General features: G+C 38.0%; 1 protein-coding gene across 1 annotated transcript in view; it reads left to right on the top strand.

Annotated features, from left to right (window-relative positions):
* b4galnt4a (beta-1,4-N-acetyl-galactosaminyltransferase 4a) overlaps positions 1-12,692 on the top strand; it is a 94,698-nt gene that overhangs the window by 45,628 nt on the left and 36,378 nt on the right. The window contains exon 3 of the mRNA XM_088377632.1: positions 11,209-11,307. Within this exon, the coding sequence (XP_088233758.1) occupies positions 11,209-11,307 (99 nt within the window). The remainder of the gene's footprint in view (positions 1-11,208; positions 11,308-12,692) is intronic.

A 12,692-nucleotide genomic window follows, 5' to 3' on the forward strand; every position in this document is an offset into this window, starting at 1 on the left:
TGAATGCTATTCAAGCTTTTAAAGGATTTTTCATAAAATCAAGCACTTTGTATTGAGCAAAAATCACAGTTCCAATGTGGGCTATGTCTTTGATAAACATTTTAGTGTAATTTAATAAGCTATATTTCTTCGCTGACAAGACACAAGCTGATTGGTTGACACAAGGGACCGGTTCTGATGATAACATGCTTAAACAAACAACAAAAATAATCAATCGAGTAAAACAGGCCACAAACTAAAAGAAAACAAAACATAACATGAAAGAAAACCAAAACACAGACCATGACGGAACATTTTGTGTTGAATATAATTACTGTATGTAACAATATTACATGTGGCCTGTCCGACCAAATCCAATGGACCTTTGGCTCATTGAAAAATTATTTGTAGTCTTTTAAAATTTTGTGTGTGGTGTGAACTCATCTAAATTTTTGAGCGCCCGTGCCAGATTAGGCCAATTCTGCTACTGTTGCCACTTGATACAGGACAACAAAGAACGTTTCAATTGTTCTTCTGCACAAAGAAGTTTACAATAGAAGCTAGGAAGGATAAGTCACATGTATAAATTTGGAACGGTAAAAGAAATGCATCTTCTGCCAAATTGCTGACAGATAAATACTAAGGGCCTAAAAGCATCATTACTCTGAATGCACGGAGTGAATTTACAATACTGGGACTGAACCAGATTGGTTTGTGTGGATTTCAAGAAGAGAAAGTCTGGATATCATGTTTTCGTGATTCTAAAAACCACACTTGCTCTCAAGATGCATCATTGCCGTTTCTCCTTTCCTGAAGCAATTTGTGTCCTTGGTTTTCTCAGATGCCCTCACCTCTTGTCCTTGTATGTCCATCTCATGCAATAATGTATCGGCGCCTGTGGTGAGTTTGCCCGTGACTCATACCCATCATTGATTTTTGCTGTCCTTGCACTGTTCGGACAGAGGCCGGTCTCTGGGAGCCTGTTGATTGATCTCTTCATGATCTATCGACTGTTTGGCTGCACACAATTGCTGTGTGTTCTCTACTCATCTTCAGCCACTGTGTGCCTTGAATAGGTCATCAGTGTTATTTTTTCACCTCCCTTTTTTTGATAATCGACTTTAATCAAAATACCACCATTTAGAGTTAATTTAATCGCAAAGGGGTGAGTGAGTTATCTTTAGAAATACATAGAACAACAGAAATATTTTTTTAAACCATATATCATTTTAACTTGGTTTTGAGCCAATTGACTTTTTCTTTTGGTTTAATAATCCTTTATCTCACACTGTTTAAACAGCTTAAACAGGCTGACCGAGTGTCTCTTGTCTAGAACTGAGTGTTCTGATTGCCTCAGTTGTGCTTGTCAGAATATCAATTCTTCTAAGTGTCTCAGTAGATTTAATCTGTCCTTAAACACCCTTCCACCTTGATTTTTCTTGCTCGAGCCAGTAAAAGTTTGCAAGTGTATTGACACATTGGACGAAGTTAGTGTCTGGGATGCATGGTTAGAGTCAGAGGGGCAGCTGTAGGCTCTTGTGAGATGGCAACTAGCTCAAAAAAACCAATTTTCATTGGCGTTTTCAATTTGGGGCTGAGTGGACAGGAACAAGTGGATGTTAATTGAAAGAAGGAATCAATTGTGCATTCTTTGTGAGAGTGTCTTTATCTAGGCTGTGTTCAAGACTCAGATTTTCTAGTGGTTAGTTAATAAAAGCTTTGCAGTGTATACTATTAAATTGTTTTAGTGCAAAATAAACTTGATAGGAATATATACAAATGTAATTCACTAGCTTGTTAAATCTGATTTTCATTTCAGTGTCTACTTGACTTCAAATTTTAACATTGTCGAACTATATCATTTTTTTTCTTGTTTCACAGTGGAGGTTGTGGGTATATCCTAAAGGGGCACATGAAAAAAAGGACTGCCCATCAAATGTGTAAAAATTAACTCGTTGCTGCTAACTTGTCACAAACCATGTGTTTTCAGATGAATGAAGCAGTGAGGTGTTAAATGTGTGATGGAGGAGTTTCACGTTTTATTTTCTGTGTGAGAATGACATGTCACTTAAACGTCCATAGTCGGCCATTTCATTTTAGCAGCCTCAAATCCTTCCCGTTTAATCTTGTACCGTCATGCTCCATTACCCAATGTGCCCAAAATGGGGCTGATCTGATCTTAATCATAGTGTTGCTACACTTGTAGTAATGACTGCAGGGAACAGCGCGTGGACAAAAGTATCTGTACACTTTATATCCGTGTGGGAAAGGTTTTCATTTGGTCCCCGTAGTGTATGTAAATCACCCACCAAATCATGCAGCTCACTTTACCGATAAAACACAAAAATACATTTTCATGCAAATGAGGATAGTGCCCAAGATTGTGAAACGTATGACTGTGTGAGATCAAGCTAAATGTTTGGTATTTAATTACAGTGTCTTGGCATAAATATATTCATGGAATCCAGGGCATCTTGACTTGAAGTCAAACGTTCCAACAAACTTTTGTACACACAAAAACTAATCAAAGTTCAACAGAAGTGCAGATAGGCTGGCCATATAACCGTAACAGATGAACAAAACAGAATGACAATAAGGATTGGAAAGATGTGGGGTTTTTTCCCTTGGGAACAACTTCACCCCACAGTAGGCTAATGTCTAATGTCACACTAACAATCCAAAGAGCTCAACTCAAGTATTCCTTGCGACATGGTCCGCAGTCATTTTAAAGACATTTTACTGGAATGTGGAAACTTTATGCAGAAAGGTCCAAGCCTTTGAGTAAAATCGTACTAAAGCATACGTAGAGGGTAGAGGTTCCAAAGATTGTCTGTCTGGCATGGTCGTAGGTGGGCCAGTAATTTGATTGCCTCTCAGGTGAACAATTAGTGCATATTAATGAACTGATGTGTGATGCGACATTTTTGACTTTGGCTCTTTTGGGGGTCTACATGTTTATACGGTTTGCCAGCAGGAGCAAAAAACATGTATTAAAGAGAAATACAACATACTGAAGATGAATCTTATTTCTATGCATGTGAGTGTTGTATCAGAAGCTAAAACAAATCAAACTAACTGTAAATCCCATTTTTATTTAATTCTCAAGCTTCAATTGTTTTTCATTCCAATTTTTTGTCATTTTTCAGAAAATATATGATAACTTATTATCACATAATAAAATCCATTATACTACGACATAATGGTAAATACTGTCATATACTTTCTAATGGTACAAAAATGTAGCAACCTTTTTTTGGACCTAAAATCATCTTAATACTGGACTGGTGGAGAAGACACAGTGAGTGCTACAGTGCATAGCCACAGCTTCAGGGATGCAAGTATTTGACCTGCCCCACGCATTTAACAACCCACATAGTGGCCCTGGATTCAGAAAGTGATGTCATAAAAGCTCCTGTAGGCGTAGGTGTAGGTGGCCCCTACATTTTCCCCATATTGATTTTTTAAAAATATGTCCTTGGTTCTTTCTCACAGCCAGGAACTCACCAAACCCCTACTAAGCCTCATGTGCAAACAAACAAAACAGACAAACAAACAAAACAAAAAAGCAGGCAGACAATGATCTGCAAAGTAATGCCATGAAAAGCCTCTTTCTTGCACCATAGGTAAGTAGTGTAAAATCAATTTGGTTTATAAGTCGTTTCTAAGTTGTAGAAGTGCTGTGGATATTACTCAATAAAGGTCAGCACATCCTTACAAGGAATGTGTATTATTCCCGAGTACTTCTGTTTCTTGCAGCAGAGTGAATGACGATTAGATGACACTAAAAACTAAGAAATCCAAGATGAGTGGCAGCTGTTGTGTTTCCTTGCTGCCCCCTGTCACACTCCATCACAAGTAATCAGCCTGGATTGAAAGCAGAGACCCCACGCAGATGGCAAGCGGCGGCTGGTTATCTTGCTTTGTTTCAAAATCACTCGTCCAGCGCACTGAGTCATGCACGTTGTTATCCTGAATCTACTGTTCTACGTCTGTATCCATTTAAACAACTTTCTCCTCTCCTACTAATCCAAGTGTAAGATCCTCTTACGTTATGATTAAAGGCTGCCTCTCCGAGTAGGTTTGTGAGGCTGCACTGAAACCCATCCTTGATCATTTTAATTACTTTGACCAAAGTCTGACAATCTTCTACGAAATTCTCTCTTACACTTGATCTTAAAACGAGTGTTTTCGTGAAGCTATTGTGATGTGTTTACAACACTGAGACAATGCCCTCTTAAATAGCCATTTTATGTACCTGCGGAGAATCTTTTTTCTTTTTTCACTTTGCAATTAAAAGCTACTTTCCAGTGAGAGTGAAAGTTTATCACAGCAGAGCCTAATCACAAGTTTAAGTCGTTAAGTGTTGATCCTGATGTCATCAGTGTGTAATAGGGAAGCCACACCATGTTGACATGTAAAGCTTGTCATAGTGCATTGACATTGTAAATTCCAGATATTTTATTTTTCTAGTTTAATCACATTTCAAAGATGGATCGCCTCCTCCTGAATAGTCCAAGCATTAATGATACAAAGCATAGGAAACGTGTACAATAACTACATAAAAACTGTTAACAAAGGTATTGTTTGCAAGTGAAATGGTTGTGTGGGCTGACAGACTGACTAAGGATACAAACCCCCACAATGGCCTCTTTACTTTTACAAATGATTTTCTCCGTTTTGGTTCTGTTTTCTCTTCATTGGTGGGGCCAAATGCACAGTGAAGACAAATTTAAGTGCCAGTTTGTTTTAGTCGAGAAGCCAAGTTGTCTATTTATATCAGTCAGAGACTTATGGAACAGTTTTGCTTCTGCAAGGACACATTTTGTTTGTAAATCTGGAGTTATAAAAGGATTTTATATGTAGTGTATTCCAAGTGAAAAAAGCTGAAGTTCAATATAATTCATGGTGGCGTTTGGCTGTCTTGGTATTGTCTTTTTTCTTCTCTCTTGTAAATAAATTGTGTTCCTAAAAATTTTAAAATATATCTTATTCTTCTAACTCTCCTTCTTCTCCTCTCATCTTGGCAATAGCCATTAATCTTCCAAACAATGAATTGAAGCCACGGACTCTATCACTCCCATTATCGACTGCTGCAGTCTTCTCTTATTTATGTTCCATTTTTCATTTTGCGCTTTTCCTCACTTAGCCAACCTCTGCTGTTGTCTCAGTGACTGCCACATAATGTCGTATGAATAATGCAAGTGGTGAGCAAAAAATAGAAGCACTGATTTCCTCTTAGCTTGGAATTCTGCAAGCGTTCAACTGAATAGTTGAATCAGATTTTTTTTTTTTTTCGGACATAGACTTTGCTTAAAGAAAATTGGAATCTGGATGTGACCTCGTGCCTCCCAAAACAGAATTGATACTGAGCTGACTAAAATGGCTGATTGCAAGATCATGGCTCTGATGCTCCTATTTCACCTTTGAGTAGTAATTTGTCGTGCTGAGCCAGGTTTGCCAAGACAATCTCTGCTAGATCTTAATGGCTATCTGAGGTGACTGGGGTCATTTTGACGGTGACTCTGTTAAATCTCAGTTTTCCTCTTCCACGTTAAGTATTGTTTTGTCATTGATTGCACGTGATAACATTTGCGTTGCTCTATGGGGCTGCCCCCTTTGATCCCGATGAAATCTGCCTAGCAACGAGTGGGCATGCAAATGTGTGATGTGAGAAATTGAAATGCGCATCAAACATTGAGAGAGCAATACCATTTTTTTCTGTTACCAAGTGTAAAAATTTATTATAATTTATTTTGTTGGTGTTTTTTACAGCGCTTGATTTTACTGTGCTACTTTTTACTATATTAAAGAGAGAGACTATTTGTGTGTTATAAAATATGAATACACTTGTTCGTTGAGAAGGTGGGGTTGGAAATATTTCAATTAGTTTATGAGACAATAGTCAAGAGGTGTTATGAGTGCAAATCTGTGCTTGTGAGCTTTCGCATGACTTTTTGCTGTGTTTACTGTTGGGCTGCAAAGTTTCCAAACTAACCAAACAGCCCTTTTTTTCTCATCCAGAAAAGTGAAGTGGGTGTTAAACTCATAGCAACCTTCGATTATTTAGTGTTCTGAGCGCTGTATGTCCAATTGTTCTCTTCATCTCCAACTCTCATTTACTCATTTGTTGCTTCATTTTCTGTTGTCAGTCTCTGTGACTTTTTTGATGCAATAGAAGCTTCCCCGTTTCAACTGTGATATTCCACTGGCAGTTCAAATCATGTGCCCATCAAATCTTAAAGCAGAAAGTTAACCCATCTTTTTGCAGTAAAACCTCTAAAGTTGAAAACCAATGAGGCCGCATAACTGAATTCCACCAGGTCAGTGTGTAATACATGCCTCTGTCCAACTACTGCTGTGCATGACACCACACAGGACCACATACTTCATTTTAGCGAGCGATACAGATTTAACTCTGCGCGTGCTTTGTTTGTTCATTAGGCTGTTGTGCAACATTTATTCCAAAAGAAGACTGCAGCTAGCTAAACAAGGGGTGTTAAGTGATGAGAGATGAAGAATAAACACTGGGTATACATTTACGTAGATGTAACTCTTCAGCAATATGACTCCAGTGGTTGCAAACAAAGATAGTAAAGAAAATTTCATCATTATTACTTCAACAGTTAATTGGACATTTCTATGATATTTAAAATTGTTAGAAACGTGGTGCATTAGAGCCATTACCCTTCATCATCAAACTTGAGTCATTTTATTTGAATATTTCAGAATTAATGATTGCACCTATCTAATGACCATGAATGTTAAAATAATACTACATAAGACACCTATAAAGTTTGTACTGAGTTAATGCTGTTCAACCGTAGAAGCTGCATTCCACTTTGATCATGTTTTGTTTGTTGCTGTTTTTGTGTGTGTGTGCGTGCGTGCTTGTGTGTACTAAGACGTGTTGAACTCATGTGCATGGGTGATCCTGGAGGGTGGGTGATGAAGCCATTTTACTGAGGTGCCCCAGATCTGTGCTCCACTTCATCCCTTTCCCTCTGTCTTGCTCACGGACTCCATCCTCCCTGCAGAACTGTGCTTGTTTGTGTTTAGTAAGGGAGATTCTTTAGACTCATTGATATTTGAGGACACATTGGTTCTTTCTAATTGCGAGGACACGCGTGTATTGTGTGAACATGGAAGAAGGGAACCGGTAATTCCCAATGCAGCGGTACGATGGATTCACGAGTCAACCTGCATAACGATCATGCACTCATTTGGATGCAGGCATGACAATACATGCAACTAACCCAGATTAACGACTGCTATTATTAAATCTCATAAACTTGAATGGTCCTAATTCATTATATTTTAAATCTTGTATCCGTCTAAGTGAAAGTAATTTGATGGATATTATAAAAGATTTAATAAACAGTTGCTTTCACTAGCGTGATTTGTTCTCCTCTGTTTTGCTGTTTTTAATAGTACATGAGACATGCTCCTTATTATCAGTCTTAATTACTGCAGAAACATGATGATACAGTTTTGGGCTCAGTGCCAGAAAAAAAAGTAGGTCTGCTTCAAATTTAGAAACTGACAGATTCTTAAAGTCCTGTAGTTTGTGATAAGTGATGACAACAGCTTAACAACATCGAGTCCGTTAGAGGGAAGAATGTGGTGCAACTGTAGGTCAACAACTTAAACTGAAGCTTTTTAGTTGCATCGATAAGCAAAGCGGTCGATTGAGCTAAGCAAGCATTTTTGTAAAAAGATCATTACTTTTCCAGGATAATTATATATTATCTGCTATACAGCCATCATAGTTGGTTAGGCCTGATAATGAAAGCGGATTAGCTGTCAGCTCAATTGACACTTCGCACATGCATCCTAGTTTACCAGTGTCACGGCAACTTTTGCAAGAAGTCATCACATTTGAGATGAGTTTCTTAATCATTCTAAAATAGGCACTGCTTATGTCTGTGTGTATTTTGTATATTAAAATTTCAATGTACCGTATTTGATAAGTCTTGGGGCACTATTAGATAAGCCGTGTTAGTAGTTCTATAATGACTCCATAAAATCAGCTCTTTGCCAATGCTGAACTGTTAACAAATGTGGAAAAAACCAGAAGAATTGAGTTGGCTTGTTCATCCATTCAATAGTTGAAACGGGAACTGACATTGTGATTCTGTAGAGTGGACTTCTCTATCTATGATCTGACAAATAACTTCACCAGGCAGGTTACTCTGTTCACCTCAATTCAAAGTTGTAATTAAAGTATGGGACATTCATTCGTAGAATGCCCAGAACTTCTTTTTCATGTCAGAGTTGCGATATAAGGATAATTTTGGGCTTGGGGAGGGGCCGTGACGGAGTCTGAATGGAAATGTAGGCTTTGGCTGATGTCATGCTGTTCTTCTTCAAGATGCCATTGGGACTGCCCACAGGGTCTCTGCTGGTTGCAGTCAAGTAGCCTACTTTTTGCCTCTGTAGCTTCCAGATGCCATCATAAACAGTCAATTCCACATTTAATTGTTCCACTTCTCTCTTAATAGCACTTTGCTGGTTGGAATTTCACACGGTCCTTAACTGAAAAGAATTAAACGAGAAGAAAATCGTATACTTTCAAAATGTCTTTTTTATCAAAGTAAATTTGTTTCTGATTAAATTCAGACATTATCTGATTGTGGATGACTATACGACATGATCAACACTTTGAGCAGTTTCTATTACCGTATTTTCCGGACCATAAGGCGCACCTTCAATGAATGGCCCATTTTAAAACTTTGTCCTTATATAAGGCGCACCGGACTATACGGCGCACCGTTAATGCATCATGTCAGATTTTTAATCCAAATCAAATCATTCTCCATTTTATCTTTTTTTATTTCAACTTCAGACGCAACAAATTACTTTATAATCATTAAATAATGATCCATAGTCTTTTTGATTCATGGTTCATAGTCTTCAGCAGGCCACTTATGATTGATTTCATGACACAATGCTTCGGGCCAGTTTAAATTTAGGAATTTGGTCCATATATAAGGCGCACTGGACTATAAGGTGCACTTTTGAGAAAATTATAGGTTTTTAGGTGTGCCTTATAGTCCGGAAAATACAGTGTCTTCTTCCCATTCTTTTCCTTGTTTTTCTATCATCACCATCATTATCATCATTATCGTCAACAACATATTATTATTATTATTATTGATTTTGTGCAGTTATTTTAATATTTCTTTATCATTTTAAGTTTCATACTCAGTGAAAAAAATCGCCTTCACACTTGGCAATAAAGGTCAGAAAGTGAGCGTTAACGACACGCATCAGGCTCCTTTAGTTACTTTGGTAGCTGGCATGAGGGAAGCCTGTTGTCACATTGCTTCATCATTACCTTCTCTGCCACCCTTCATTTTGCTCCTTTGGAAGTTAAAAAAGAAATCAAAGACTCACCATCTGACAGCTGTCGAACCACTTCTGCTGCTCCCAAAAATATTTTTCAAAAACTGGCACCTTCTCTACAAATACCCTCAGTTGCAGGGTGCTGAAAACCCCTGAAACTTGTCACAGGGCAGGTACGCATTTTTAAAATATCTGCTCAATGGAGGATGCTTCACCACTTATTGAACAGTGCTGCTCCTCTGGACCTACCATTGGAACTGCAAACTTTTATCTCCTCATTGCTGGGACTTTTTGCTCCCCTCTGGTTTGTCCTGCCTTTCACATGACCGTGTTAACTTTAATATGCCTCATAGCATATTAAAGGGCTTTTGGTACCCTTGACGCGTGGCACATTTGTGGAGACATTGCAGACTTTTGGGAGGAAGTCCTTGTTAGCAGGGTGGTTGATCATTATGGAATTGCTCATGGGTACTTTAGAGAAAAAAACATTTCTTTTATTGTCAGAACGAGTCTAACAAAACTGTAAAGGCTGACGTAGTGATGTTAAGAAAACAAAATACTGCACGGGCACACACTATTCTTTATGTGAGTTCAGAATTTAACAAACTAGAGAAATCTTCTCCGGACAAATGCAACAACAGTACTGTGGTCCACATTTGTTTTCATTTTAAAGTAGTCATGCATTCCTAAACCTACACAAAAATGATGGATTGTGTCAAGTTCACAAACTAGTTCTCTACTATTCACAAGTTACAGTAAATGTTAATGTACAATAACCAATGTAAGAACAAGGCTTAACTAAGACCAAGTTAAGGGTTGCACGGTTAAAAATCATAATGTTCTGTATGTCATATTTATAACGACATAAAATAAAATAAAAAATGGTGCAAGCCTTCATATAGACAGCTTACATGCAGTACACAAGAAATGTGAATGGCAAGTTGCCATCATAAACACCAACAGACCCTCAAGATGTGTTTGGTTGTTCTTCAGAATTGTGACACTTAGCATTCTGTGCAGCAAGTGTGCATGCTGAGGTCTCATTATAATGCTCCCACAACAGAAAAACCTCTACAGTGATGCTGAGGGAAGGACTGCAACAACTTTCGTGGCAAATTGTGCAAGAGGGAATCTATCATGTTTATGGCCTTGAAGAAAAGTGTCGCTTTTGAGACATGGATGGTAAAGATGCCAACCCGTCTGGTTTTACCTGAAGTCTCCTTAAAAATGAGTACAATCCCTGACAATACGGGCGAGCTAATAGGTCCTCACAACTTCACACTAACCCTTTCTTGACCGCATGCATCTTTCATTCTTTGACACATACAGTAATCTCTGAGCTGAAGGAAATGATTGAAACAAATTGCATACACGAGGCACTGATGTCGCCACAGTTTTAGGATTGACGGGCCTTGAGAGTAAACCTCAAGCCTGTCTCATTTCTACACCAGACCACCCAAAAGTAGTGGATTGGAGATTAAGTCAGACGAGTGTAGTTTTTGCCTGTTTCCAATGGTGCGGTGGGTGTAAAAATATCTCAAGGATGGAGTGGAGGTTTTAACAAGGGGAATAACCCTCAGCATGAGTGTGTGTGTGTGTGTGTGTGTGTGTTGTCCTCAGCTGAGCATAATGGACAGTTTAAGCTTCTAGCAATCCCATCAATGAGACAGGCCTGTGGTTTGAGCTAATGATGGTACTTCATCTCTGTTATTGAGAGTATTCATGATGATGGATGGATTTTGTGCCTCTGTGCTGAGATGGATGTGTGAGTCGACGGTAGGATTAAACCGCTGATTTGGAATCAAGTTTTCCTTGCATGTGTCTTTTTAGGGTGAGCTATTTTGTCATTTGAGGGGAATAAGTGTGTTGAATTTCTTTCTCTTCAAGGATGACGAGCCGATTACAGGAGTTTCCAACAGCAGAGGCCACGCCCAGATCCGCAAGTTTCTTACCGAGCACCATAAGAAATTACCATGGAAACCAGAGGTAATTACTTTTCCCATCTTTTGTCTTCTCACTTAGCCCCACATGCTTGTTCTGAGTGGCTACTTTCTGGTCCTGTTGCTTTCTCTATTTGTATGACTCATCACCTAAGCTTGGTGAGTCATACTGTACACACATTTAAGTTTTCGTAACCGTACTTGACCAGAAAGCATGTCATTTTGATACCAGGGCGCATTTTTGTCAAATGTGTTTTATCTGAAACTGTGCTACTTTTTTGTCCTTTGTGTTACAAATACAGTTAATCATTTTCATCTCAGTTCCTTTCTTAGGAAATACAGTACATGCCTGCTAAATTATTATCTCATCAAAACAAATTCAAAGATAACAGAGCGAGTTATTAATGTGGATCAGGAAGAATCTAAAACTTGTTCCCAAAACAATAATCAAGCGTGTGTTTGTGCAAAACGTTAACATACATGCTTCCCCCTGAATCACTAAAAGGATTTTAGAGAAATCTTACTCAAGTGGGATGAGTTAAAACAAATAAATACAAGTACACGTCTCATATATAATCACATACAATTCTTATTGTCAGTTTTGACAGTCAGACAGCTAAATTCAATCACTGACAAATTTAGTTAATAGTAGTTTGTTGTGTTTTATGTATAACGTAGCGCAGCTTTGATGACCAAATTATTTATCAAGCTCATGTTTTTAAAGAATGAATATCATAGGTTTCTACTTTACTATAGTATGTTTTTGTTTTAGTACCTTAACACCACAACAGCAGAAAACGTGGGACAAAACAATCACTGTATTTCTGATTTTTAACTTTTAAATATTCATATGATGACTTTTCCTACTTTTGAGTTATTTGACCTAGAAACATTTGAGACTCACATTGTGTGTGAGGTGAAATAGGATTTTAGGATACTTTTTTTAATCTACCAAATATGGGACACGGCAAAAAGGGGGGACTCAAAGGCGTGAATGTATTAACTAATTGGCAAACCGTAAACAGAGAGAGTTTGAGCTGGTTTTCTTTGTTTTATGCTAAATTACTGGATATTTGTGAACATTATTTAGAGGGATATTGTTGTGAGCATAAACGGTATAGAAAATATGCTGATGGTTGTTTGTTTTTCCAAGCCAAACACGAGGCCTTTATTTATGCAGTTATTCTGCATTTGAAATGCTTTAATTCCGCATCAGCGTCACAGCTACTTTACTGTACAATGAAGAGCAATCTTCCGTTTTCCAATTTTATATTTAAATGTAATTGTTACATCTGACAGTCAAGCATGGAATTGCAAAATGTAACATGTTTTAATGGAACAAAATTGCATGAAGTGTCCTGAGAGCTATTAATTTTTTTTCAGTCCAAACATTCATCATTATGGTTCCCGCTTCACAATGTCCCAGCTGAG

This window comes from Syngnathus floridae, chromosome 6, assembly GCF_059516105.1.
Source record: "Syngnathus floridae isolate MCC-2025c chromosome 6, RoL_Sflo_1.0, whole genome shotgun sequence".
Taxonomy (NCBI): domain Eukaryota; kingdom Metazoa; phylum Chordata; class Actinopteri; order Syngnathiformes; family Syngnathidae; genus Syngnathus; species Syngnathus floridae.